We start from the raw sequence: 27,813 nt of genomic DNA on the forward strand, positions 1-27,813 counted from the left end.
GAGCTCCGTGGGCCCAGCCAGGCCGCCGTGCTGGCACCCAGATGGTAACACCCAGCCACCTCCTGTGCCCTGGGGGCTGTGTCCTGGAGGGGCAGCTCTCGAGAGAGCATCCGATCGGCTGGGCTGCTTTCCCCCTGCCGCCTGGTGGTCCTGGCGGCCGGGAAGACACGGAATGAGCCTAGGAGGGGCCGGTGCCGGGGACAAAAGCTGGGAAAGCCTGTGTTTGTTCCCACGTAGGTGCTCCACAAAACCGAGGATTATTTAAGGCAAGTGCTGTGTAAAGCCGCCGAATCCGTCTACAGCCACGTCATCCAGGTGAAGAAGATGAAAGCCATTTACCACATGCTGAACATGTGCAGCTTCGACGTGACCAACAAGTGCCTCATCGCCGAAGTCTGGTGTCCTGAGGCTGATCTGCACGAGCTGCGCCGGGCGCTCGAGGAGGGGTCGGTAAGGTGGCTGGGACCAGACGGAGGGACCGGGGCTGCTCTGGGGACGCCAAGGAGCGTGGGAGTGTCTGGGAGCGGGGAGAGGGCTGTGCTGACTCCTGTCCTGGACCCATGCCCCGGAGAGCGTGTCATCCGAGGGCGTGCGCATGTGCACGCGGCTTTCATTGGCTCTTCTGGTCGTGTGGTTAGAGAAGTAAAACATACATATAACAGAAGAGACGCAGTGAAGTGGCTTCCTCCTACCCTGTCACCTCAGAGACAAGGGCTGTTTTCTGCTGGGTCTTTGGGTTTCTTAACTGAAGGGTAAACACGTACGAATGGATATCTTCTTGCTTTCACGGAAGGTTGCTGGTTATTCATTCTGTTCTTTTCACTTAATAGAACTTCCCTACTTTTTATACTATTTAATACTTTGCTCTACGGATGTGCCATGGCCTGGGGACCTGGCTGCCTACTCATTTAGGCGGTGTGGTGCCTGATGTGACCAGTACCACCGTGGCAACCGCCACTTGGCCATGGCGGTTCACACACACAGATCTGTCAGAGGCGAGGCCCAGATATGGAATTGCTGGGTCAGTTTTGATGGATGGTATCAGCTACTGCGTTTCTCTTACTTTGAATGAGGTTAAAAGTTTTTTATCAGGGGCTCCTGGGTGGCTCGGTCAGTTAAGCGTCCGACTTCGGCTCAGGTCAGGACCTCATAGTCTGTGAGTTCAAGCCCCGCATCGGGCTCTGTGCTGACAGCTCAGAGCCTGGAGCCTGCTTCGGATTCTGTGTCTCCCTCTCTGCCTCTCCTCTGCTTGTGCTCTGTCTCTCTCTTAAAAACAAATGAACATTAAAAAAAAATTGCCACAACCCAAAACCTCTGGGACGCAGCAAAGGCGGTCATAAGAGGAAAGTATATAGCAATCCAGGCCTTCCTAAAGAAGGAAGAAAGATCTCAGATACACAACCTAACCTTACGCCTTAAGGAGCTGGAAGAAGAACAGCAAATAAAACCCCAAACCAGCAGAAGACAGGAAATAATAAAGATTAGAGCAGAAATTAATGCTATTGAAACCAAAAAAAAAAAAAAAAAACAGTAGAACAGATCAATGAAACCAGAAGCTTGTTCTTTGAAAGAATTAACAAAATTGATAGACCACTAGCCAGTTTGATCAAAAAGAAAAAGGAAAGGATCCAAATAAATAAAATCAAGAATGAAAGAGGAGAGATCACAACCAACACAACAGAAATAAAAACAATAATAAAAGAATATTATGAGCAATTATATGCCAATAAAATGGGTAATCTGGAAGAAACGGACAAATTCCTAGAAACATACACTACCAAAACTGAAACAGGAAGAAATAGAAACTTTGAACAGACCATAACCAGTAAAGAAATCAAATCAATAATCAAAAATCTGCCAAAAAATGAGTCCAGGGCCAGATGGCTTTCCAGGGGAATTCTACCAAACATTTAGGCAAGCGTTAACACCTATTCTCTTGAAACTGTTCCAAAAAATAGAAATGGAAGGAAAACTTCCAAACTCTTTCTATGAAGCCAGCATTACCTTGATTCCAAAGCCAGACAGAGACCCCACTAAAAAGGAGAACTATAGACCAATTTTCCTGATGAACATGGATGCAGAAATCCTCAACAAGATAATTGCCTTAAGATAATAGCCAACCGGATCCAACAATACATTAAAAAAATCATTTGCCACAACCAAGCGGGATTTATGCCTGGGATTCAGGGCTGGTTAAATTTCCGCAAAACAATTAATGTGATTCAATACATCAATAAAGGACATGAACCATAATGATCCTCTCAATAGATGCAGAGAAAGCATTTGACAAAATATAGCATCATTTCTTGATAAAAAACCCTCAAGAAAGTAGGGCTAGAAGGAGCATACCTCGAGATCATGAAAGCCATATATGAACGACCCAATGCTAATATCCTCCTCAATGGGGAAAAACTGAGAGCTTTCCCCTAAGGTCTGGAATGAGCCAGGGATGTCCACTCTCGCCACTGTTATTCAACATAGTATTGGAAGTCTTAGCCTCTGCAATCAGACAACACAAAGAAATAAAAGGCATCCAGATTGTCCAGGAGGAGGTCAAACTTTCACTCTTTGCAGATGACATGATACTCTGTATGGAAAACCCAAAAGATTCCACAAAAAACTGCTAGTTGATTCATGAATTCAGCAAAGTTGCAGGATATAAAATCAACGCACAGAAATCGGTTGCATTCCTACACCAACAATGAAGCAACAGAAAGAGAAATCAAGGAATCGATCCCATTTACAGTTGCACAAAAAGCCATAAAATACCTAGGAATAAATCTAACCGAAGAGGTGAAAAATCTGTACACTGAAAACTATAGAAAGCTTCTGAAAGAAATTGAAGAAGACACACACAAAAAAGGAAAAATATTCCATGCTCCCGGATAGGAAGAACAAATATTGCTAAAATGTCGATACTACCCAAAGCAATCTACATATTCAATGCAATCCCTATCAAAGTAACACCAGCATTCTTCACAGAGCTAGAACAAATAATTCTAAAATTTGTATGGAATCAGAAAAGACCCCGCATAGCCAAAATGATCTTGAAAAAGAAAACCAAAGCAGGAGGCATCACAATCCCAGACTTCAAGCTATACTACAAAGCTGTAATCATCAAGACAGCGTGGTACTGGCACAAGAACAGACACTCAGATCAATGGAACAGAATAGAGAACCCAGAAATGGGCCCACAAACGTATGGCCAACTAATCTTTGACAAAGCAAATCTTTGACTAATCTTTGACAAAGCAACTAATCTTTGACAAAGAATACCCAATGGAATAAAGACAGTCTCTTCAGCAAGTGGTGCTGGGAAAACTGGACAGCGACATGCAGAAGAATGAACCTGGACCACTTTCTTACACCAAACACAAAAATAAACTCAAAATGGATGAAAGACCTAAATGTAAGACAGGAAGCCATCAAAATCCTCGAGGAGAAAGCAGGCAAAAACCTCTTTGATCTTGGCCGCAGCACTTCTTACTCAACACGTCTCTGGAGGCAAGGGAAACAAAAGCAAAAATGAACTACTGGGACCTCATCAAAATAAAAAGCTTCTGCACAGCGAAGAAAACAATCAGCAAAACTAAAAGGCACCCGGCAGGATGGGAGAAGATATTTGCAAATGACATATCAGATAAAGGGTTAGTATCCAAAATCTATAAAGAACTTATCAAACTCCATACCCAAAAAACAAATAATCCAGTAAAGAACTGGGCAAAAGATATGAATAGACACTTCTCTAAAGAAGACATCCAGATGGCCAACCGACACATGAAAAAATGCTCAACGTCACTCATCATCTGGGAAATACAAATCAAAACCACAACGAGATACCACCTCACACCTGCCAGAATGGCTAACATTAACAACTCAGGCAACAACAGATGTTGGCGCAGATGTGGAGAAAGAGGATCTCTTTTGCATTGTTGGTGGGAATGCAAGCTGGTGCAGCCACTCTGGAAAACAGTATGGAGGTTCCTCAAAAAAATAAAAATAGAACTACCCTAGGACCCAGCAATTGCACTACTAGGCATTTATCCAAGGGATACAGGTGTGCTGTTTCGAAGGGGCACACGCACCCCAATGTTTATAGCAGCGCTATCGACAATAGCCAAAGTAGGGAAAGAGCCCCAATGTCCATTGATGGATGAATGGATAAAGAAGATGTGGTATACACACACACACACACACACACACACACACACACACACACACACACAATGGAGTATTACTCAGCAATCAAAAAGAATGAAATCTTGCCATTTGCAACTACGTGGATGGAACTGGAGGGTATTATGCTAAGTGAAATGAGTCAGAGAAAGATAAAAATCATATGACTTCATTCATATGAGGACTTTTAAGAGACAAAACAGATGGACATAAGGGAAGAGAAACGAAAATAATATAAAAACAGGGAGGGGGACAAAACCGAAGAGACTCATAAATATGGAGAACAAACTGAGGGTTACTGGAGGGGTTGTGGGAGGGGGGATGGGCTAAATGGGTAAGGGGCACTAAGGAATCTACTCCTGAAATCATTGTTGCACTATATGCTAACTAATTTGGATGTACATTTAAAAAAAAAAATTAAAAGAAAATCTTTTCTTTAAGAGCCATTTGAATTTTCCTTTTTTAATGAGCTCTGTGTTTTTCTGCTTTGCCCATTTTCTTTTTATTTTTTTATTATTTTTTTTTAACGTTTATTTATTTTTGAGACAGAGACAGAGCATAAACGGGGGAGGGTCAGAGAGAGAGGGAGACACAGAATCTGAAACAGGCTCCAGGCTCTGAGCTGTCAGCGCAGAGCCTGACGTGGGGCTCGAACTCACAGACCACGAGATCATGACCTCAGCCAAAGTCAGACGCCCAACGGACTAAGCCACCCAACCGCCCCCCCCTTTTTTAAATTATTATTATTTTTTGCTTTGCCCATTTTCTACTGGTTTGTTGGTTTTTTTCTTACTAATTTCTGTTGGCTCTTTGTGACATGAGAAAAAATATTGTCCTCAATTTGCCACTCGGCTTCTGATGTTTCTGTTTGTTGGCTTGCTTTGGTCATGCAGTAGTTTTTTGTTAAATATAGTCGAACTTATCAATTCGCTTGTACGGCTTCTGAACTTTGCGCCTGACTCCCGGGCCATGGTGTCAGTCTGCCATGTTCCTGTGAGTTTTTTTTTTCCTGCATCAAAACCCAGTTCTTCATTAGAAATAGTAGGTTTACGTGTTTCAAGTGACAGCTAAGGAAGCGAGTTTTCATATGGGGTTTTTTTGGTTAGTCACGTTTCGTCACATAATTCTTTGACGGCACAAATGGACTTTTACTTTTTTTTTGGAAGAGGGCTGGCTTGCGTCGACATGACCAGCCAATTACCACATTTCCTCGTTGCTGAAAACCAGCCAGTCACCCTGCATCACATGTACCTGTGGGTTGGCTGATGTCTAGACCATGCCTTTTGCTGCCACTGGGAGGGAGTTTGCTGGGGACATCAGCAGCTCTGGTACTTCCATTGTCTCTGGGTGCTGTAGCCGCTCTGGCTGTCTGAAGTGTGTTCTCCGAGTCCTGAGCAGGGGCTCGTGGGAACAGTGCTCCCTGAGTTCTCCCGTGTTCGTAGTAGTGTATGCCTCCTGCCTTTATAATCGGAAGTTTGTTGTTTGGAAATAAAATCCTGGGCTCGTGTTTTACAATTTTTGTTGCTGTTTTCCATGGGCGTCTTAAACATGTGATTCCATTTTGTTCTGGCATGGCGTTGCTAACAAAAAAGCCTGATATTAATAGAATTTTCCTTATAAGTCTTGGTACTTTCTTTTTTTTGCCCACATGCTTAAGGATTTTTTTCAGTGATTTTACTAGACTGTGTGTTAATTCTGTTATTCCGGGTTGGTATTTTCAGATATACGGTGTGTTCTCTCAATATGTAGTTTTAAAAAAAGTTTCAGAAAAATTCTCAACTATTGTTTTTAGTATTTGTTCTGTTCTCTTGCTCTGGTTTTCTCCTTCGGGACCTGCTGTTATGTTTAAGTTAAACCTTCTTATCTTCAGTGTTTGTCACTTTTCCTTGAATCCTTTTTGTCTTTCTTTACTTTTTGATTTTTAAAAATTTCCATTCTTTTGTCTATTTCTCTTGCAGCATTATTACTAGGAAGGTGTCTTCACCTTGGAGTTTTTTCTAGTTTTGTCTCGTTTCTGCATATTTTTTCTTTTTCTTCTAATACTTTTCTGAGTTCTGTCACCTCGTTTCAGACTCTTATTCTGCTTTGTGGGTTTTTTTTTTCATATCAGGTATTATTTTTGTAATGTTTCTGCTCACTTTGATATAGTAAGTTAAATTGTCATCTCGTCTGTGAGTATGTCTTTCTGGCGTGCTTTCATTGTTCAGAGGGATGTTCTGCTCAGTTTTTTTTTTTTTTTTTTTTAACTACAACTTTATATAAAAGTCTGACCTGCATTCTTCTTTTGATCACTTTTAAATGAAATTAGTTTTCTGAAACGTGTTTAAATATTCAAGGAAATTCTGTGTTAGACATAACGTATGTTCATACATAAGAATATACGTTTGAGATACTAAAGGGAACTCTATGTTACATATAATGTAAATACATCGTCTGTTTGTATATTAGTTCTGCAGAACCTGTTTAAGATACTCAAGGGGGGCGCCTGGGCGGCTCAGTCGGTTAAGCGTCCGAATCTTCATCTCAGCTCAGGTCATGATCTCCTGGTTCCCGGGATCAAGCCCTCATTGGGATTGACGATTATTCTTGTCTATTTTTCGGTTTTATTAGATACTGTAGTTGTCTCCAGATTCCTCTTGAATGTTTTTATGAGGCATAATATTAAATTTCAGTTTTATGTTCGTGATTCTGAGACCACGTCATCCACCTGTCCCTGTCATCCCTAGCCCCTCCGTCCGCTTTCCCGTCCTTGCAGCCTGGCCACCATACTCTTCTGCAGGACTGCAGCCCCCCGGCGCCACCCCCCCGACTCCTGCTGTCACCCCCTCTGCCCGTGAGCCTCCGAGGGTGGTCGGCACTTGTCCGCGTGGCCACGCAGAGCCTCGCCGTAGCAGGGAGCCCGTGGTCGTGGAACGGGATTTTGGGTACTGATTTTTCCTTTCTTTCTTTTTATGTGAAAGAGAGAGAGCGGTGCTACAATCCCCTCATTTATGAACACCATCCCAACAAAAGAAACCCCCCCGACTCTAATCCGCACCAACAAATTCACCGAGGGCTTTCAGAACATTGTGGACGCCTATGGAGTTGGGAGCTACAGAGAAGTGAACCCAGGTGGGCGGTGTGACCTTGTCCATCCTCCTGCCTCGTGCGCCACTGCCGCTGCCTCTCCCCACGACGCTGTGACAGGCGTTGGGGAAACAGGCTCGCTGCTGCTGTTGTGTCGTTGTCCTGAGTGTAAAATGCTCCCTTGAACCTGTCTGTTCTCTTTTGAGAATTCTGGAGAAGGTCGGGTGTTGGAATTAACTAGAATTTTCTGCCTCCGGTGAGTCAAGCGTCTTGCTCTCCCCGCAGCTCTCTTCACCATCATCACTTTCCCCTTTCTGTTCGCCGTGATGTTTGGAGACTTCGGACATGGCTTCGTGATGTTCTTGTTTGCCCTCTTGCTGGTGTTAAATGAAAACCACCCCAGACTAAATCAGTCACAAGAGGTGAGACTACAAACACCGCAGCTCCTTACGTCTGGTTGGGTAGTTAGCAAGGATGATCTTAAATGTCAGTTTTTGGCAGTAAGCGTCACTGTAGGACGGAGCCGTAAGGGGTGCGGGCGTGTGGTCTCTGTGTGACGGCGACGCCCCCCACGTCAGCCCTCTGAGAAGTCCCAGGCCCACGTGGGTCCCGCTCCTGCGATTTCGCGCCGTCCCCCTCTGCTCACCTGCCCTGCTTTTCACAGATCATGCGCATGTTTTTCAATGGCCGATACATCCTCCTGCTGATGGGGCTGTTCTCCGTGTACACGGGCCTCATCTACAACGACTGCTTTTCAAAGTCGGTCAACCTGTTCGGCTCTGGGTGGAGCGTGTCAGCCATGTACAGCTCCAGCCACACCCCTGCGGAGCAGAAGAAGATGGGGCTCTGGAAGTAAGTGTGTGTTACCCAGCGGTGTTTTAGGTCGGAAAGCGCTTCTCGGAGGTTCCTCCGGCCTCCGCTAGGTCAGTCTGCTCACTCTGCTTTCTGTTACAGTGACAGCGTCGTCAGGCACAACAGGGTTTTGCAGTTGGACCCGAGCATTCCTGGAGTGTTCCAAGGCCCTTACCCTCTTGGTATCGATCCCGTGAGTGCACCTGTTCCTCGCCACGATCTCCGCTCCCTCTGTGGTGCACCTGCTTTTAATTGTCCGAGTGCTTCCTCAGAAGGTTCCCCGGGTTGCAGGCGGTGGGGAAGGTACCCTGGGGGGTTTCTGCCTGGGCGGCCGTGGCCCATGTGCATCCCCAGTCAAGTTGGTTTAGAGATGAAGCTGAGCTGTCCGTGTGGGAGCCCGGGTCAGTGCCCAGTGGGAGGAGTCCGTCCAGAGAGGTGGGGCCGCACGCCGTCGGGGTTCCTGACCTCGAGGGAGAAATGGCATTTCAGGAGCCTTTAAGTGGAGGCAGCTTCCTAAATTTCTTTTTTCTTTGTGGAAATTTTTGTTTTTTTACCCTGTGATCTAGAAAGAAATAATAGGAATTTTAGAGCTGAAAGGGAGCTTAAGGTTCTCGGGGTGCTTATTGAGGTAGTTGTTTGAAATGGGAAGTGTTTGGAGAAGGAAAAGAAAGACGCAGCTGCAGGGGACCGGGACTGCCGCCCCCACCCCATGCAGGCAGGCCTCACCGGGCTCCCGCCAGGCTCCCTCCAGGGCCCCCCCCAGGCCCATGCCAGGCCGCCATCAGGCTCCTCCCAGGCTCCCACCCGGTGCCCAGGCCCCCAGCAGGCTACCTCCAGGCTGAAGGACCATTTTTCTGGACTGTTGGCCGTCTTCTGGGAGAATCTCACCCTAGAAAGGGGAGCTTAGAAACCAACTCAAAATCGGTCTGGGGGCGTGAGCTATAATCGTGTGCAGAATTGAAAAAACTGAAGAGAAAGGTCCGGCACCTTCATCGGAGCTTTCCAAGCCAGTGCCCTCCTAATCGGTCTGTTCATTCTCGCCTCTAAATGTAATTTGTGTAATTCAGCCTTGTTGCCTTGCATTTTCATATAACTGGAAACTTGAAAAAACTTTCATAACAATTTCCTTAAGGTACAGCATTTTGGAGCCAGATTCCTAATAATGTGTGGCCTTGCTTTAAGGAGAGAAACATTTCTGAATATAGGCTCCAAGGAAGAAAGTTTAGGAGGGCGTTTTGTGGGGGGAGGAAGAGACTAGGGCACGGTACTGCCTCGTTTCGCTTTGATTTAATTTTAAAAATCGGCACCACGCTCATATGGTTAAAAAATAGATCCATGTGCGTAGGCAAGGTCCAGCTCTTGCGAAGGTCTCCTCTGTCCAGTCCTTATTTCCTCAGTTTCCCGACCCGGGAACGGCTGGAGGTAGTTTTAGCGTCTCCTGCCAAGTTTCTTTATGAACTTTTAAATCTATCTTCTTATTCTCCCCTGTTTTTGCCTAAAAGTTGTTCTGTACCCAGTTGCTTTAGGCTTAGTGATGAAAGATAGACTTACGTGTCGCTGGCGAGGTGTCGCGTTGTTGCCGGCTTTCCTCCTCTCCCGCCCCTGCTTCCCCCAAGGAGGGCGCCGTCAGTGGGCTTTTTCCCGTGGGTCCAGGCAGTCAAGCTGAAGTCAGCCTAAATACCTCTTTCTAGAACCTTCTTCTCACTTAAAAAGAACTAATAGACCCTGTTTCCCTTTTCCTAATCCCCCGAGTGAGGGATTAATTTTTCAGAGAGAGAAGAGAGAAGAGAGGTAATCAGCAGCAGGGGCCTGGAGGGGCTGGTCAGGGAGCCCCGGGGGGTTGAGCCTGGGTGCCCTGGGTCTTATCAGCACGGTTTGGCCACTTGCTGCACTGACGCTTCCTCCCTCCCTTCCTGTTAAACTTTATTATAGAACGCACACGCACAAGGATGTATAAAACCTGTCTGTGAAGTCCTAACACACATAGTTGTACGGCCCCCCATCCCCACCCCCCAGGGTAAGTGACCCCGGGACCTGGAATGCGCCCCTGGCCGCACCGGCCCTCCCCAGAGGGAACTTGCCGCCCTGCTGACTCCGTGTGACTCTTCCCCTGCTCTTCCTCTCGGTCTCGCCTCACAAGCCACTTCCCTAAACACAGTGTGGTTTCGTTTGGCATCCTTTGCATTTCATATTAAAGATGGGATTGTTGGTAACAGTCTGGTCCTGGTTTCAGGAAATCAGTGGTTCTCAGATCACAGGCGTCAAGGAGGAAGTCTGAACGTTGCTTTCCTTTTAAATCTGTAGCTGCCTTCCTATGTCCGGCGTCACCTGTGTGTCCTGAAGCAGTTGAAGGAAGTTAAAGATGTCTTGTTTTGTTTTGTCTTCAGATTTGGAACTTGGCCACAAATCGCCTCACTTTCCTAAACTCTTTCAAAATGAAAATGTCTGTGATTTTAGGAATTATTCACATGACTTTTGGAGTCATTCTGGGAATATTTAACCACTTGTAAGTACAGATTTTTTAAAAGTTTTTTTAATGTTTATTTATTTTTGACAGAGAGAGAGAGGGAGGGAGAGAGGGAGAGAGAGACAGAGTACGAGCGAGGAAGGGGCAGATAGGGAGACAGAATCTGAAGCAGGCTCCAGGCTTTGAGCTGTTCGCACAGAGCCCGACGCAGTGCTCGAACCCATGAACCGCAAGACCATGACCTGAGCTGAGGTCGGATGCCCAACCGACTGAGCCACCCAGGTGCCCCCAGATTTTTTTTTTTAAAGCAGTATTTATAAGCCAAGTTTGGTATTCTTAAACTTTGCCTCTTGAGGGTGGACTGTATGGGCCTGCCCTTAAAGGCAGCCAGTGTACTGGAATGCTGTGCATTTGATTGTGTTGTGATCATACGGGGTTTTGACCGTTTCAGTGATTCATTTATTTAGCAGCTATTTATTGATTGTAGAGGATATGCCAGGCGCTGTTTTAGGCTTCAGGGACTGAGTAGTGCTGAAGACAGAAGACAGGTTTTGCCCACATGGAGTTTTTCATTCAAGGGAGGGAGGCATGCGGCATGTACATTCAGATTTGTTTCCAGAAGTAATTTTTGTCATACTCTTATTTCATTATAAGTTGGAAAGTTTTTTGTTTGCTAGAGCTAGCGTGTCAAGAGGAAGACGTTGCATCTTTTTCCTCTAACTGGACCTGTTAGTGAAACACTAGCCTTTCCACTGTGCTCACATCCGTTTTCTTCGTGGATGTATCTGAATCAGTAGTATGAGTTATAAGACAAAGGATGTTCTGGTGGGAGAGGCCTCGTCACAAAGAATTTAAGAGCAATTTTGTCTTCATTTTTTTTTTTAAGTCTTTTTTTTTTTTTAATGTTTACTTTTGTGTGAGAGAGAGAGAGACAGAGTGTGAGCGGGGGAGGGGCAGAGAGAGAGGGAGACACAGAATCCGAAGCAGGCTTCAGGCTCCGAGCTGTCAGTACAGAGCCCAGTGCGGGGCTAGAACTTGTGAATTGTGAGATTGTGACCTGAGCCGAAGTCAGACACTTAACTGACTGAGCCACCCAGGTGCCCCTCTTCATTCTTTATCTCAGTCCAAACTTGCTCATGGTTTGATCGATTCCATTTTGGTTTTTTTTCTAGGCATTTCCGGAAGAAGTTCAATATTTATTTGGTTTCTGTCCCGGAACTTCTCTTTATGCTGTGCATCTTTGGATACCTTATATTTATGATCGTCTATAAGTGGCTGGTTTATTCGGCAGAAACCTCCAGAGTCGCTCCCAGCATTCTGATTGAATTTATTAACATGTTTTTATTCCCGGCTAGTGAAACGAATGGTCTTTACTCAGGGCAGGTAGGTAACGTTCTTTTCCACCCCCGTGAGCTTACAGGAAGTCCTGATGGTAGCCTTTTTGTTTTAAACAGTAGATGATTGAAGGGGCTTTCTGCAGGCCTCCCAGGAATGTAGGCGCTTTCCTGTTTCTTTGTATGTTGTCGCAAGAGCTCGTCACCCTGCTCTGAACACTGTGCTGGGGGCTCTGGGAAACACTCAGTAGCCGTCAAAACTGTGGGAAGAAAATGTATGGACTGGAGGGTTTCTGAGGACTGGCAAATCCCACCCACCCCGCCCCCTCCATTTTTCTAGTTGCTTTAAAATCAATCTCTGACTAAGCCAGGGCATCCCAGAACCGGCGTCTGGACCCCACAGCACACTGACCCTCTCGCAAACTGGCTTTTCTAGAGTGGTATGTTTGGGTAACGCCCACCACATCCACGGTGGCGGGGTGAGGGCTCGGGGGTGACCGCCCTGCTTGCAATCCTAGCTCTGTCACTTCTTTGACGGGGAACTTTGAACACATACCTTGACTCCTCTGTGCCTCAGTTTCCTCACCTGTAAAATGGGAATAAAAATAGGACCCAATTTGTAGTCCAGAGTTAATCTGATCAAATACTTAGAAGTACCTGGCACCTACCAGTGCTCAATAAACGTGAGCTTGCGTTGTGATTACGGTGAGGGTCTCTGTGCTGTGTCGAGTGCCACAGTGTCACTCCTGAAGGACGCTGCTGTGGACCTTGCGTGTCGTGTTCCCAGTGTCTGTGAGATACCGGAGAAATCTTCTCAGTACTGTCCTCACCTGTGTTCTCCTAAGCTGTAGGTGTTTTGTTCTTGTTTTTTTAATTTTGGTGACCCTGCAAATGGAGCGTTTAGTTTTGTTTTCCGCCTTCCACGGACAGCTCGGTTCACTGTAAGCCCGATTGGAAGCTCAGCTCGTGGAACCGTGGGCTTCGCTGTGAGCTGTGCACACGTGTCCTTCTTGAACTGTTTGAGCTTCAACTCTTACTTATGGTTCTCCTGTTTGTGATTTTTCTATTAGATTTCATGGTTATTTTGTTGAACCTTTTTGTAGGATGACGTAGATTGTGGGAGAAAGGCACAACGGGAGTTCGGCGGCGCTCAGGTGCCGTGGCCGGGAAGATCACTGAAGGGCACTACCTTATTTAACGTCTCCGGTGTGCCTGAAAAGTGCTCTCCGTGATTATTCTTCTTAACTCACACTGGCCCTCGAGATCGGTGGTGTCATCCCGGTGGCTCAGGGCAGGCCTGGTCACACAGCTGCCGGCGGAGCCCAGATTTTAGCCCGGTCTGCTTGACCACACAGCTCACGACTTCTGATAGGACTCTGCCCGTGGCCGCCACGTTTCTCCGCATTTCGGGGCACATTCGTGTCGGCGGTGCGGTACGAGATGCTAACGCATACCTGCTGCTAGCTCGTACCACGTGGTGCACGCGGCTCTGGGAATCTGTGCGTCACATGGGGGCGGCCGTGGAGGAAAGCTAGGCGGGGGACCGTGTGATGCCCGATCGTTTGTTTTCATTGCCGCCTCCAGGCCCTTTAAAGCCACAGAGACTGCAGTGGCTGTATAGGCGCGAATATGCTTTGCTCTCGATTTCTTCTTAGGTGACGGTAAATATCTGTACTTTAAAAAACGTGTTTACTTATTAATTAGAGAGAGAGAGAGAGAGAGCGAGCGAGCACGAACAGGGGAGGGGCAGACAGAGAGGAAGATAGAGAATCACCAACACAGAGCCTGACGCAGGGCTTGAACTCCCAAATTATGAGAGCATGACCTGAGCGGAGATCAAGAGTTAGTGGCTCAACCCACCGAGCCACCCAGGCGCCCTTAAATATGCCGACTTTTGAAGAAAAGGCTTTTAGTTTTGTTCTGAATGCTCTTTTAGTATTTTTCTTGTGTAGAAGTGAATCCACTTACTATTATTTAGGTTACTCAAGTAATCTTTACAATGATAATAATAATAAAAACAAGAATATAAAAAAATGTCTAGCCTGTGTTTGTATTCGTCCTCTTTCAGTGTTTTTGGGAAATGGCGAGCTGGGGTTTGCCTCTGGTTTAGAACGTTCTTACGCATCCCTCACCGATCTGAACAAAGTGTTATTTTACCGCTCCGTCAGTGGTGTTACTCATCGGTTCTGGAATTGAGCTATGAGTTTGGGAAAAGACCTGCTGGCGAATACGATTCGGCTTTTGCGTTTACCTTCTGTTCCTTGTTATTGTGAATGAGGAGACGTTCTCCTGGATTTTCACTCGTAAAACGCACCGGTGACCCGGCCGGCACGTCCTTGCATTTTAACGGGCTTCCTCCCCTTCTGCGCGACAGGAGCACGTCCAGAGATTGCTGCTGGCCGTCGCGGCGCTGGCCGTTCCCGTTCTCTTCTTGGGAAAACCGCTCTTCTTGCTGTGGCTCCACAACGGGCGCAGCTGCTTTGGCGTGAGCCGGGTAAGTGTGAGTCCGGACGTGTGTTCGGAGGTGCCTCGCTGTAGGTATAGAAAGAGACATAAAGAAACACCTTTCAGAGGGTCTCAGGCTCTTGATGTAAAGCCGGCGCTCCCTTTATCCGGAAGCTCGGTGTCGCCTGTTGCGCAGAAGCTCGCTGCGGAGCCCGCCGTGCGGGCCTGTGGGCGCGGGCTGTGCGGGGATGAACCAGGCCGGCGGGAGGTGTGAACCAGGTCCTCCAGCACTGTTGTCACCGGCAAAGCGCTTTTTGTTCCTCCTCCTGGCTTCTTGACTTTTTTCTTTAAAGTGTTGTTTAAATAACCTCCCTCGATTATAGGAAACGTGGAACGCACAGGAAGGAGCGCCCTATCCTATCATGCGCTTATAACCAGGGTTACCATTTTGTTAAATTTCTTCCTAGACTGTTTTCCTGGGTGTCCACTTTCTCATTTGATTTCTTTAAAAATAATTGTGATAGACTGTACTGTCACCTCTGTCCACGTCCAGAACTTTCTCATCCTCCCAAATGGAGACTCTGTCCCCATGAAACACTGACTCCCCATCTCTCCTCCCCCAGCCTCTCAAAACCACCATCTACTTTTGTTGTTATGAGTTTCACTCCTCTAGGCACCTCGTATTCATGGACTCATGCAGTATTTGTCCTTTTGTGACTGGCTTATGTCACTGAGCATAATGTCCTCAAGGTTCATCTGGATTGTAACAGAATCTCTTCCTTTTTAAGGCTCAGTAATATTCCGTTGCATGGATAGATCAGATTTTGCTTATCCGTTCATCCATCGACGGGTACTTGGGTCGTTTCTACCTTTCAGTTATTGTGAATAATGCTGCTTTCAGCACGGTGTATAAAAATCTTTTCGAGTCCTTTCAGATTTTTGGATATGTGCCCAGAAATGGAGTTGTTCGATCACATTCTATGATTATTTTGAGGAACCACCGCACTGTTCTCCACAGTGGCTGCACCATTTTACATTCCTACCAACAGTACACAAAGGGTTCCAGTTCCTCTAATCAATACTCATTATTGTTATTTTTTAGATAGTAGCCATCCTAACAGGTATGATATGCTTGCGTTCTCATAAACAACTTTCTAATCTCGAAGAGCCGCATCATTAGGAGAAATGAAGGGGCTCTGACTTTGGATTTGTCAGGTCCTTGTGATTTTAAAGGCAATGACTCTGTATTCTTTTGGTTGTTGTTAGAGTGGTTACACACTCGTAAGGAAAGACAGCGAGGAAGAAGTTTCTCTACTGGGAAGCCAAGACATAGAAGAGGGAAATAACCAAATAGAAGATGGATATAGAGAAATGATGTGTGAAGAGGTAATCTTCTCTGTTACTGTCCATAACATTAGACAAGAAGCCAAGCTCTCGGGGTGCCTGGCTGGGTCAGTCGGTGGAGTGTGTGGCTCTTAATCTTCAGGTCATGAGTTCAGGCCTCACGTTGGGCATAGAGTTTACTTAAAACACAAAAAACAAAAAAAAAAAAACCTCAAAACCCAAAACACCTGTTACAAAAGCTTCCCCAAATACTGTTTTGATTGTTGGCCATAAGGGTTTTGGCTTATCATTTTGTTGTTTCAGTTTTACAGTGGGATTTCTACTGTTAACATTACATGCTGTCATATTAAGTGACTTAAGGTGCCATGAGCATTGCTTTCCAGAGATTCTTGTCTCAGTCAGAACTTTGTAGTTGTAAGAGGGAGACCTGATTACATTGGCTTCACAGGGAATCTTCTGGCTCATGTCAGGACAGGAGCAGAGTTGGCCTCAGGATGATTGGTTTCCGGGCATCCAATTCCAAGAAGTCTGGGTTGGTTTTCCTTTGCAAGTTTGCTTCATATTCTGAAGCCAGTTGGCCCCACGATTTTGGAACCTTGGCCACAGCCAGCCCTGAGCTTATTTTCTCCAGTCTTTCAGTGGGAGAGAAAAGTGCTCTCGGCTGATTGTTAGATTAGGAAGCATCCCAAGGAAGAACTGTGATTGCCTGGCTGCAGTCCCTCGTCATCCCTGTTCCAACAACCGCTCCTGTCATCTGCACGGATGGCCATAACCACGGACGGGGTCTTCAGCAAGAGAAGTTTACTGCTAGAAGCCCAAGTTCAAGACGTTGGCAGGGCTGGTTTCTCCCCTGGCCTCCTTCTTGGCTTGTGGGGGCTGCCTTGTTCAACGTGTCATCACGGGGCCTTGCCCTCCGTGGGCATGCGTCTCTTCTTCTAAGGACACCCACACTCGTGACCTCTTTTAACCTTAATTACCCCTTAAAATAAGGCCCTGTCTCCAAGCACAGTCACGTTGGGGTTAGGCCTTCAATATGTGAATTTGGAGGGGGTCACGGTTCAGCCCGTAACGGCTGTGGCTGGGGGTGTGGGGTGAATGGCGGAAGAAGCGGTTCCCCCCAAAGAAGGGCGGCACAGCCCTGGGCAGACAGAATAGAGCCGATTCCGCTACTCTGGTCGGCTTTATTTTCTTGGAAACTTTATTTGGCCATCCAGTAAGGGCCAAACAAAATTTCTGACGGTCAACGTTTTGTAATTGTTACGTAATGTAGTGTTTTAATTTGGGATGATTGATAATTTATAGGATCATAAGAGAACCAAAAAGCAGAACGGGGAGGAGCGTTAGAGTCCTCTTTCCCAGTGTTTTACGGCCTTTTCACTGCCAGGGGCCCTTTTCACAGTCTCCCCTTGTTGGGCCTGCATTTATGCAGCAGACACGCACCTGTCTTCTGAAGACTTCAGAGTCTTCCAGGCTCGGGGTCGGTCAGCGTCTCTGGTTTCAGTAGGTGTTCCGTGGTCGCTGAGACCGGCCCCAGAGTCGCACCGGGCTGCCCGAGGGCTGTGACACGGGTGCCGCACGGGAAACTGAGGCCGGGGGAGCCGGGGTGGCGCGCTGTCTGTGACGGGGCAGTGAGTCGAGCTCAGGCCTTTGACTCGCTGCTCCTCACGCTCCCGCGCAGTCTCCCCAGCCTCCCAGAGGCCGGTCCTTCCACTGAGCGAGGGACGGGAAGCGGCCAGGCGTGGCGGTGGGTGGGCGCGTGCGGGCAGTTCGGCGACTCTGACGCGTGTTGTGTGATCTCCCTCAGTTTAATTTTGGAGAGATACTGATGACCCAAGTGATTCATTCCATCGAGTACTGTCTGGGGTGCATCTCCAACACCGCTTCATACCTGAGGCTCTGGGCTCTCAGCCTGGCCCACGCACGTAAGTTTTTGCCGAGACCTGCGGTCCCACACTCTGTGCCGAGACGCCCCACCGTGCCGCGGTGAGCCCGGGGGGGCTCTGTGCGACGTTTCACAATTCCGAGGGAAGGCTAGTGCCGTCCTCCGGGTACCGCGTGAGCCAGTATTGTGCGGGGACAGCCTCGCCCCTTTGTGTCAGCCCTCTCTCTCGCGGGGAGGCAGGCCTCTGGGTTTTCCGGCGTGCCGTATCTTCCTCCGTGTTTGACGTGATCGGGAGCCGGCCGACTTTTACATGAGTTACGTGTAGATTGTGTAGGTGTGTGGGTTATTTGTGGATACTAATTCAGAATTGTCAGAAGGAGACCCAGTCCCCCTGGCTAAGTGCAGCGACGCCGTGGACGTAAACAGAAGTTAACCCTGCCGAATGACTCCCCCGCAGAGCTGTCTGACGTCCTGTGGACCATGCTGGTGCGCGTGGGCCTCCGGGTAGACACCACTTACGGAGTCTTGCTGCTGCTACCAGTAATCGCTCTCTTTGCGGTGTTGACAATTTTCATCCTTTTGATCATGGAAGGCCTTTCTGCATTTCTCCACGCCATACGCCTCCACTGGTGAGTGTGCAAGTTAGCTTTGGAACTGCTCTTTAAAAAATATTGGACCCCTCTCCCCACGTGTATAAATAACCCCACAAAATGCTGGCACTTAATAACCGTGTATGTTTAATACTTTGAATTTATCTGGGGCCTGACAGGTTACCTCATTGTAAAACACAATAAAATTCTTCCGTATTTCGTGATGGTTTACAGCGTATGTCGGATTGCTTGTCCGTGTATGAAGTTACCCGGGTGGGGAGAGAGTTCTGAATACTCGTGTGTACGCGTGTAGCGTGTGAGGGGTCATGACGGGTTCGCGTTTCCGTTACACGTCGAGGAGGGCGACACGGGCAGGCTGTGTGTGTGTCTGTGTGTATCTTATTTAAGTAATAACATGTGTGCCAAGAGAGCACGTACGGAACGAAGCAGCTTCAGCACAGGAGCTGTTTGGGGTTTTTTCTTAACTTATAAATGTTGTTGCAAGAAATGTAGGAAATGTTACTCACAGTCTTTCGTTAATACACGGAAATTTTTTTGTTTTAGGGTAGAATTTCAGAACAAGTTCTACGTTGGTGCAGGCACCAAGTTTGTTCCTTTCTCATTCAGACTACTTTCGTCGAAGTTCAGTGACGACGTGGCATGATCATATTGCCGTATCCAAACAAGCTTTCGGATTTATGGAGAATTATCATGTTACAGAATTTCACTTCCGTCAAACTTACGATAGGAAAAATTCCGTCTTCATTGATTGCCTTATGATATAGCCAAATAATTCTGTAAGATATACCTCTTCCTCATGTTAAATATTTTGTAACGTTTATGAATTTCAGATATGTAAATTTCTTTCAGTTTTTATGGTGAGCAAACTTAAGTTAATGCCAAAAGTTATGTTAAAGTTATTTTTAAAAATAGAGGCTTGGGGGGGAGAAGTGGTTTTGAATGGCTAGTTGAAAATGGTCTTAGCTACTCGAGTCCTTTTCACCTTATTAAACAAAAAATTACAGCGTTATTCTGTCACTTGAAGTTGTCAGATAATATTTTCCAACAGCTGAAGTTAAGTATAATTTTTTTTAAAATTTAATGACGGATAATCAAAAGATTCGCATTTATTCTGCTTGATTAAAAGTATGTGAACATTTTGTATCGTATGCTGTCTAGAACTGCAAGTAGGGGATTGTTTCTACAATTTTGTCTTGTTTTAATAATTGGAGAAAACGGGATAAAATAACATACGACAGATGGTTATCCCACTTGTATATTTTTAAAGATATTCTTACCCTCTTATCCTTATATAAAACCAATTATGATAATTGTATGTTGGAAAGATAAACTGTATACTGAGCCTTACAACCCAGTGTGACCGTAAAAGATAAAATATGGATGTGATTTGAACTTAGGGACCAACTTGTATGATGTTACTGATGTTACCGAACCTTCTAGGGGTTTATACTGAGTGAAGGGAAGGTGAAAAGTAGTATTTTGTATATTTTTATAACAAAATATAAATTAAGATATTTTACCATGAAGAGATTGCACCTGTCCTTGAGAACAGTATAATTATAATTTTTTTTTTACTTTCAGACTGATTGTAAATAAAGGTCTGGTAAAGGTATTTAGAGTTAATTTAAGCTTTCAAACACCATTTGGATCGGTTGAAAATTCTCTTTAATTTAAATTCATCTATTCACTTGACATTTAGCTTTGAAGGATTTTGAGTCCTGTTGAATATTTTAATCTACTCAGACAGTCCCCACCTTACCAGTGGTTCCACTTAATGAATTTTGAATTAATGATGTTGTGAAAGCAATACACATTCCGTAGGAACCATACTTGCAGGGTTGAATCTGGATCCTGTCCGGGCCAGCGATCTGCGGCCCCACCCTCTCCCGCCATGCTGGGCAGAGGCCGCAGCTCCCAGACAGCCACGCGGTCGGGAGAGTCAACAGGTGGTACACGGACGGCCACCTGCGCCCACACGGCTGTTCAGTTTGTCACTTTCAGTACAGGATTCAGCCCATTACAGGAGATAGTCAATACTCCCTTATAAAATAGGCTTTGTGGTGGATGACTGTGCCCAACCGGAGGCTCCTGTCCGTGTTTGGAGCACGTCTAAGGCGGGCCAGGCTAGGCTGCGGCGTTCCCTGGGGTAGGTGTGTTAAATGCATGTTCAACTTAGGATGAGACCCCATCGTAAGTTGAGGACGATCTGTAGTTTTGTAAATTATGTTCATTTTTCATATTTTACTGTAATTGATGTTAGGTAATTATTTTCAAAAAGAAATCGGCAGTGTTTTCACTTAACGTTTTGAGGCAGGTGCATGAAAAGGCCTGTTTGTCACCATACACCTTCACCCTGCCTAGTGGGGGAGTTTGGAATTTTCATTTCAAGCTTGGATTCTGGTAGCCCTGGATCTAAGCGTGTCTTTTCAGGTCAAGTCGAGACCTGTTTGCCGAGAGGCATGAACTGAACACGCTGACGTAATCGTGACGCTAACGTTAGACCTTAATTGTGTGGTAAGCCTTCCATGCTGCTCTTTGACCAATTGGGAGTTACTGGCCTTTGTCCCTCGTATTACAATATCAAGCTTCAAACCACGCGGATAAATCCTTGGGAAGTGATTCTGCTGTCAGAGTGCAGTTTCTCCGGAAAGGTCTAACGTTGGACGCTCCTGTTGGGTGAATACAAACTCTGAACGGTGCTGTCCCTCACCACTGGCCATCTTCATTACTTTACGCCAAGGATCTGTTGTAATAAAATGGTAATTCATCCTTAGGAAACTCACGATTTCGGGGCACTGTTAGCCGATGAGTAAACAGGAGGCCTGTAGTGTCTGCTGGAATTTTTTAGTGCCCCCACTGGTAACTGTTATGGGCTGTTACAGAATTTTTCATTTTAAGTACCATCTCTTACCAGGGTATAGAACAGAGAGGAAAGAGTCCGTTTTTAATTGAGACCTATGTAGTGGTTATGTATTCTACATAATTGTATAAAAAATGAATTAGTAGTCCCAACTTTGGTGAAAGGCCTCTCTAGAAATAGAGCTTGATCGTGTCTTGTAGGCACTAGGGGAAATTTAATTTTTTTTCTAAAGCTGTAGGTTCCAGTGGCTGCTTTATGTTTAAACTTTGTGCTTTGCTTTATGTTTAAGCTGTCTGGTGGAACTATTATGTATATCATTTTTGAGACACACTTTGTTCCCTTAATAGCAAATATCTGGAGGAAGAATGGTCGATTGTCGGGATGAAGCTATGTATCTGTTTATTTTCCTCAAGAGAACACGTCATGATAAATGTCATGACAGCCATGTTTTCCAGTGTTCATTCAGGTGTTCATTCTGTGTGTTAATGGAGTCCTAAAATAAAAATCCAAGGCATTTCTTCAGGAAAACAACTTGATTTCATCCTGTAAGGGTAAAGAACGTCCTTGTGGTGACGTAATTATGATCAGTTAAAGAACTCCGGTGTTCTGATGGGGATCATGGTGAGCCCTGTGGACTGTCCATTCCTTGTGGGTAGGACTTTGAAAAGACACCCCTTTCACAGAATGCCATTCTGTCCTCATTTCGGGAATGGGTACTTTATAACAACATTGTGTTCTCAGTTTCCAGTCTGCTGTAGCTTCAAAAGGCCTAGAGTATAGCATAGGTCACTCTTAAGATGTTTATGAATTCAATATTCAGGCATTTTAGGGTCTGACTCATTTTGGAAAACAAACAACTGCTACAACTGTTCCGCAGTCTGCATTTGAAAACAGTAAATCTCTTCATTTAAAATTCTAAAGCCAAGTTTGCGTGCATGCCATCTGGTGTAATCTCCAGTAAGGTTATTAGGAAATCTTAATTCAAGATGATGAAAATCAGGCAGTTCCAAGTAATAGTTTTCCAACAGCGAGGTCATTGAGGCTGGGCTTTGGTTTAGAATTGTAAGAAATACTTCAGAACATTCCACGTGTTCCTTGATGGGAAAATCCAACAAGAAGGCTAGGTTCTTGGTGTCAGCCTTGTCGTCCAGGGACTCATCTCCAGGAGGGGAGAGCAGTCACTAAGTTAAGCTCCACAAATGCACGAAAGGACAACTTTGCATCTTCCTATCAGTATTGAACTTCTTTTTACTAATGAAAAATAAATATATTTTTAAAACATGGGTGTTTTGCTTTATTATGCCTTCACGTGTCTAGAAAGCTAAAGCCAGAAGTCGCCTGTCCCTTCTTGGGACTCCCTCTTCCCTGATCCGTGTGCCAGAGAGAACCCGCCCATTCCTGGAACTCTTCAAGGTATTTGCTTTCTGAGGCCCTTTGATCCACACTGGGGGGGTGGGGGGGTGTCTCAGACTATCAGTCCTGCCTCACCTCCTACTCTGCCTGGGCCATCTCCGAGACAGTGCAACCTTGACCGGTCGCCTCGCTGGCTGGCCTCCTTCGGGGCAGAAGGGCGGGATGGTAGCCCGGGGTGATGAGGATCCTAGGAGGGGCTCCCTGGAGCCCGCAGTGGGGTGTCCTGGACTCGTCGGTCCCCCGAGTCGCGGGAGCCTGCGTGCTGCCCGCTGCTCCGCTCGGCTCTCCGGCCGGCCGGAGCGGCGGGCCCGGATCCGGGGGGAGGCTGGGCGCCACCCGCGGGGGACGGGCCCGCGCCGAAGTGAGCGCGGGGGCCGGGGCGGGCGCGTCCCGGGACGCTGCCGACCCGCGCCTGCGGCGGCCGTTGCCGAGGCTCCCGTTGCCAGGGGCGCCGAAGCCGCGGACGCCGCCCGTCGCTGGGCTCCCCGGGCCAGACCCCGGGCGCCGTCTGGCCCTTCGCGGCGCCATGGACGACCTGCGGGTGCTGTGGATGCGCGACCGCGTGTACACGGCCTTCGGCCTCACAGACCCCCGCCTCTTCGAGGAGCTGCTGAACCGCGACGGTGGCGAGGTCGAGGACCTCATCCTGCACTTCCTCAACCAGACCAAGGACGAGGAGGGCGCCTTGACGCTGTTCTTCTACCGCAAGGTGGTGCCCGAGGAGGTGGAGGTGGAGATCGGTGAGCGCCCCGACTAGGCTTGGACTTTCTGCAGTTCGGCGGCTGCTTTCTGAGCCGCGACCCCTGATACAGGCCTTAGCCCAGTGTCCCTCCCCGCCGCCGCCACCCCCTCCCCCCGGCTGGATGTCCCCGTTCTATGTGGAAGCAGATCTCAGCCTCACTTAAAAGGGTCCCCTGGTTAATTCCTGGACCCCCGGAAGGGTGCTTGGAAATCTCCCTTGGACTGTGACCTGTTTCTGGACTTGCTTCCCCCTTCTTTCCCTCCTCTTCTGGCTCTTCTCCACCGTCACTGCATCATGAGAATGCCAGTGTATCCTCTGCTGAGCATGCTGTTCCTTGGAGACTCAAAGCTGCCGAGACTGGAGGCACCAGAATGGTGTCGGGTTCTGGGCAGAGGCGGGGGGAGAGGCCTCCTCCCCAGCTCCGTGTCTCACGTGGTCACTCACTCTCTGCCTATTAAGACCCTTGGGCAGCTTTATTGGATCCTTTGTGGGGCCCTGGTCATCCAAAGACCCTGGAGGGGGACCAGGGCATGCCCCTTCATCCCGCTTTTCTATTTCTGTCCCTGCCCCCGGTCAAGTCTTCTCTCTGCTCCCAGCCGAAAATTATATGAACGCAGACAACTAGATGCTGGTGAGGGTGGTGATAGGAAGGAGGGTGGTGGCCAGCTAGCCCAAGATGCTCTTCTAATAGTTAAATGCGTATTTCTTGAAATAACAAAATGGAATCAGGCTGTATATATATCATGGGATGACTCACTTAAATTAAAAAAAAATGACACAGGTAGTACTGGAGGGCATTCTCTTAAAAATTCACATGACAGGGGCGCCTGGGTGGCTCAGTTGGTTAAGGGTCCGACTTTGGCTCAGGTTGGTCTCATGGTTGGTGGGTTCGAGCCCCACGTCGGGCTCTGTGCTGACAGCTCAGAGCCTGGAGCCTGCTTCCGATTCTGTGTCTCCCTCACTCTCTGCCCCTCCCCTCCTCATGCTCTGTCTGTCTCTCTCTCTCAAAAATAAATAAACATGAAAACAAAAAAAATTCACATGACATAGAATTACGTACAGTAAAACATGCAAAAGCAACCCTTCACTAACCCTGAAGTCCTACTGCCATTCCTAGTAGGTAGTTTGGTGTGTATCCTGCCAGATCTCGCCCTGAATCAATCTATCATCTATCTATCTATCTATCCATCATCTATCATCTATATCTTTCTATAATGTTAATATATAGATGTCTAGAGCTTCTGAAGTCAATCATACCATGTAGGTATATTATGTTGTGACTTGTCTCTCCCTCAAACGTATCTTGAGAATTTTTCATGTCAATACTGATAGATCTACCTAACTTTACAGGTTTTTTTTAAAATTTTTTTTTAACGTTTATTTATTTTTTTAACGTTTTATTTATTTTTGAGACAGAGAGAGACAGAGCATGAACAGGGAAGGGGCAGAGAGAGAGGGAGACACAGAATCTGAAACAGGCTCCAGGCTCTGAGCTGTCAGCACAGAGCCCGACGCGGGGCTCGAACTCACGGACCGCGAGATCATGACCCGAGCCGAAGTCGGACGCTTAACCGACTGAGCCACCCAGGCGCCCTAACGTTTATTTATTTTTGAGACAGAGAGAGACAGAGCATGAACGGGGGAGGGTCAGAGCGAGGGAGACACAGAATCTGAAACAGGCTCCAGGCTCTGAGCTGTCAGCACAGAGCCCGACGCGGGGCTTGAACTCACGGACCATGAGATCATGACCTGAGCCGAAGTCGGCCGCCCATCCGACTGAGCCACCCAGGCACCCCTAACTTTACAGGTTTTAAGCACATTGATGTACCGCGCTTACCCATTCCCTAATTAAAGACCATTTACGCTTCTATAGTATTTTACTTCACAAACAAGGCAACAGTGCCCACCCATCTCTGCACACTTTGTGTAATTCTTTGCGACGGGTTCACAAAAGCACAATGGCTGGTTTCCTGGGTGTGTGCATCTACACCGGCTGCCCAAACTGCTCTCCAGAAAGGCCCTGCCAGTCCACACCCAACGGTGGTGAGGTGCCTGTCAGCCAACAGCCTTGCCGACATCGGATACTGTCGGTCTTTTTAACGTTTGCCAATCCCATAGACGAAAGAGGGATGCGCTTGCTTAGTCTATACTACGTGTTTAATAATATTTAGTGGAGTTGAGCCTCTCTCTCTCTTTTTTTTAGAAGTGAAGGCTTTTTTGAGGATTAACTTAAAATTTTTATTTTGTTAGTATTTTTTAAATGTTTATTTTTGAGGGACAGAGAGCCTGAGTGGGGGAGGGGCTGAGAGAGAGAGAGAGAGAGAGAGAGAGAGAGGGAGACCCAGCGCCCAGCAGGCTGCAAACTGTGGGCGCAGAGCCCGACGCCTGACGCCCGGCTCCATCCCAGGAACTACGAAATCAAGAGCCGCGCCAAAGTCGGAGGCTCAACATGCTGAGCCACCCAGGCGCCCCAAGGTTGAGCCTCTTTTTTATGCTTGTGGATCACTGAGATCAACCGGTGGAACCGCTTGACCATTCTGCGTCCTTCATCTCCTGGGGAGTCTGCACAGGGTTTCCTTTCGGGCCACTTGAAGCTGTCTCTGCTAACCGGAACATTTCTGTACGACTGTGTTGGTTCATAAATTGGCGCTCGTCCAGGAGGGCAGGGGGAGACGAGCAGGGAGGCAGAAGGCTCCAGACCGGCAGGTGGCAGGTGTAACGAGCCCGGGGAACTCGCGCCCGAGGCCGGTTTTAACGCGAGAGGATCAGGTGCCTGCCTCCCCTCCCCCCACGCCCGCCAGCGTCTTCGGGTTCGTGGAGGGGCCGCTGGCGGTCACTGCACCGGCCGAGCCCCACCCAAGGGCAGGAGGCGGGGAGGGGCTCCCGCGTCCTCGCCGTGACCTTCCCCCCCACCGCTTCCCCGGGACTGTCGCAGGTGCAGGCCATTTCCCCGCGGCGCGCGGTGGGGTGGGGGAGCAGGGCATCAGGTGTCTGGTGTGGTGGGGCAGACACGTGTTACTACTTTTTTCTTCCGTGCTGGCGGCGGTCAAGACGGCGAGACGCCCGAGGCGGAGGAGGAAGGCGAGGAGGAAGAGGCGGAGGCTCAGCCAGCGGAGTCGGAGGGTGAGTCGCGTGGGGGCGGCTCCCCGCGAGGAGGGAGGCTGGGACCCGGTGTGGGGGACAGAGGTGGGTGCTGGCCGTTCGGGGCGCATTACCCGTGCCCCGGGGGCCCGCAGCCAGCGACCACAGACTGGGGGGCCGGCAGCTGCAGGGGGGCGGCCTCCCCGAGCTCTGGGGCCGAGCTCGCAGCTGTGAGCAGGGCCGCCCCTCCCACGGCTCCGGGGAGCACCTGCCTGGTCCCTCTGGCCTGGGCCTCGCTTGCCTTGCGACCGCTTCCCTCCCCGCTCTGCCTCTGTGGGTCTGAATCCTCCTGTCCTTTCCCTGGTAAAGGCGACAGTCACGGGATCCAGGGTCTGCCCTCTCCAGTAGGACCTCCTCTTTTACATCTGCAAAGACCCTGTTTCCGAATACAGTCACCTTGTGAATTCCACCCGGTATAGTACAGGTCCCCCGGCGCCTCGTCCCCGTGCAAGCGGCGTCCGTGACAGCTCAACACCTGTGCGCTCTGTTGTGTAGCCCAGGCTTCCTTCCCCTCGTGCAGACCACACGCCCCGTTTCTTCTGGCCAGTCCGAGGCAGTAGTGGAGGATTTTACTGCTGATAGAAATGTGTGAGCTGGAGAAGTTGCTGGAAACACACCTGAACGTGCGAGACGCCTGATTCTCTGCAGGCTCCGCTTTTCCTGTAGTGATGGGATGGCTTTAGATTCGTGCTAAGGCTGGGTTCTCCTGTGGGTGGCTCTTTTTTCCTTTCCTTTTTTACATTAAAAATTTTTTTTTCTTGTTTTTGTAGTTGTTGAGTGGTTTCATTTTATTCCTCGTGTATTTCTACCGTTTATCTAATTCAGTTTTCTACTTGTCCTCATTCCTGAAACGATTTATTTTGTCCTTCTTCTGGGCAGCTGAATGTATTTTATTAAATTTTATGAAGTTTTTCAAATTTTAATTTCAGTAGCATTAACGTACAGTGTTATCTTAGTTTCAGATGTATAATATAGTGATTATCAGCCTTCCATACCTCTCACCTAGTTCACCCATCTCCCCCTCCCCCTCCTCCACCCCCATAACCATCAGTGTGTTCTGTGTAGTTAAGAGTCTGTTTCTTGGTTTCTCTCTCTTTTCCTTTTGTTCATCTGTTATGTTTCTTAAATTCCACAGATGAGTGAAATCCTATAGTATTTGTATTTCTCTGACTGACTTATTTCCCTTAGCATGGTACCCTCTAGTTTCACCCATGTCGTTGCAAGTGGCCAGATTTCATTTTTTCTTATGGCCGAGTAATCCATTGTATCTATATATACACCGCATCTTCTTTATCCATTCATCTACAGATGGACACTTGGGCTGCTTCTGTATCTTGGCTATTATAAATACTGCTGCCATAAACCTAGGGGTGCATGTATCCCTTTATATTAGCGTCTTTGTCTTTTTTGGATAAATACCCAGTAGTGCCATTGCTGGATCGTAGGATAGTTCTATTAAAATTTTTAACCTTTAAAAAAA

The 27,813-nt window shown here is 47.6% G+C and overlaps 2 protein-coding genes across 6 annotated transcripts in view; both read left to right on the plus strand.

Annotated features, from left to right (window-relative positions):
• Window positions 1-21,565, plus strand: part of ATP6V0A2 (ATPase H+ transporting V0 subunit a2) — a 44,094-nt gene extending 22,529 nt beyond the window's left edge. The window contains exons 9-20 of one of the 2 annotated variants that reach the window (XM_030336067.1): window positions 238-450; window positions 7,137-7,287; window positions 7,528-7,664; window positions 7,907-8,094; window positions 8,197-8,287; window positions 10,482-10,600; window positions 11,734-11,944; window positions 14,270-14,389; window positions 15,607-15,726; window positions 17,489-17,606; window positions 18,024-18,195; window positions 18,721-21,565. In XM_030336067.1, the coding sequence (XP_030191927.1) occupies window positions 238-450; window positions 7,137-7,287; window positions 7,528-7,664; window positions 7,907-8,094; window positions 8,197-8,287; window positions 10,482-10,600; window positions 11,734-11,944; window positions 14,270-14,389; window positions 15,607-15,726; window positions 17,489-17,606; window positions 18,024-18,195; window positions 18,721-18,820 (1,740 nt within the window). In that variant the 3' untranslated portion in view covers window positions 18,821-21,565. The remainder of the gene's footprint in view (window positions 1-237; window positions 451-7,136; window positions 7,288-7,527; window positions 7,665-7,906; window positions 8,095-8,196; window positions 8,288-10,481; window positions 10,601-11,733; window positions 11,945-14,269; window positions 14,390-15,606; window positions 15,727-17,488; window positions 17,607-18,023; window positions 18,196-18,720) is intronic. The other variant, XM_030336068.1, reaches the window with a different exon arrangement.
• Window positions 21,566-22,976: 1,411 nt separating this feature from the next.
• Window positions 22,977-27,813, plus strand: part of DNAH10 (dynein axonemal heavy chain 10) — a 146,046-nt gene continuing 141,209 nt past the window's right edge. For all 4 annotated transcript variants that reach the window (XR_003973202.2, XM_030336257.1, XM_030336258.1 and 1 more), the window contains exons 1-2: window positions 22,977-23,190; window positions 26,244-26,315. Coding sequence is in view for 3 of the 4 variants with exons in the window: in XM_030336257.1 (XP_030192117.1) it covers window positions 22,977-23,190; window positions 26,244-26,315 (286 nt within the window). In the remaining variant the exon portion in view is untranslated. The remainder of the gene's footprint in view (window positions 23,191-26,243; window positions 26,316-27,813) is intronic.

Source organism: Lynx canadensis, chromosome D3 (genome assembly GCF_007474595.2).
Source record: "Lynx canadensis isolate LIC74 chromosome D3, mLynCan4.pri.v2, whole genome shotgun sequence".
Lineage (NCBI taxonomy): Eukaryota > Metazoa > Chordata > Mammalia > Carnivora > Felidae > Lynx > Lynx canadensis.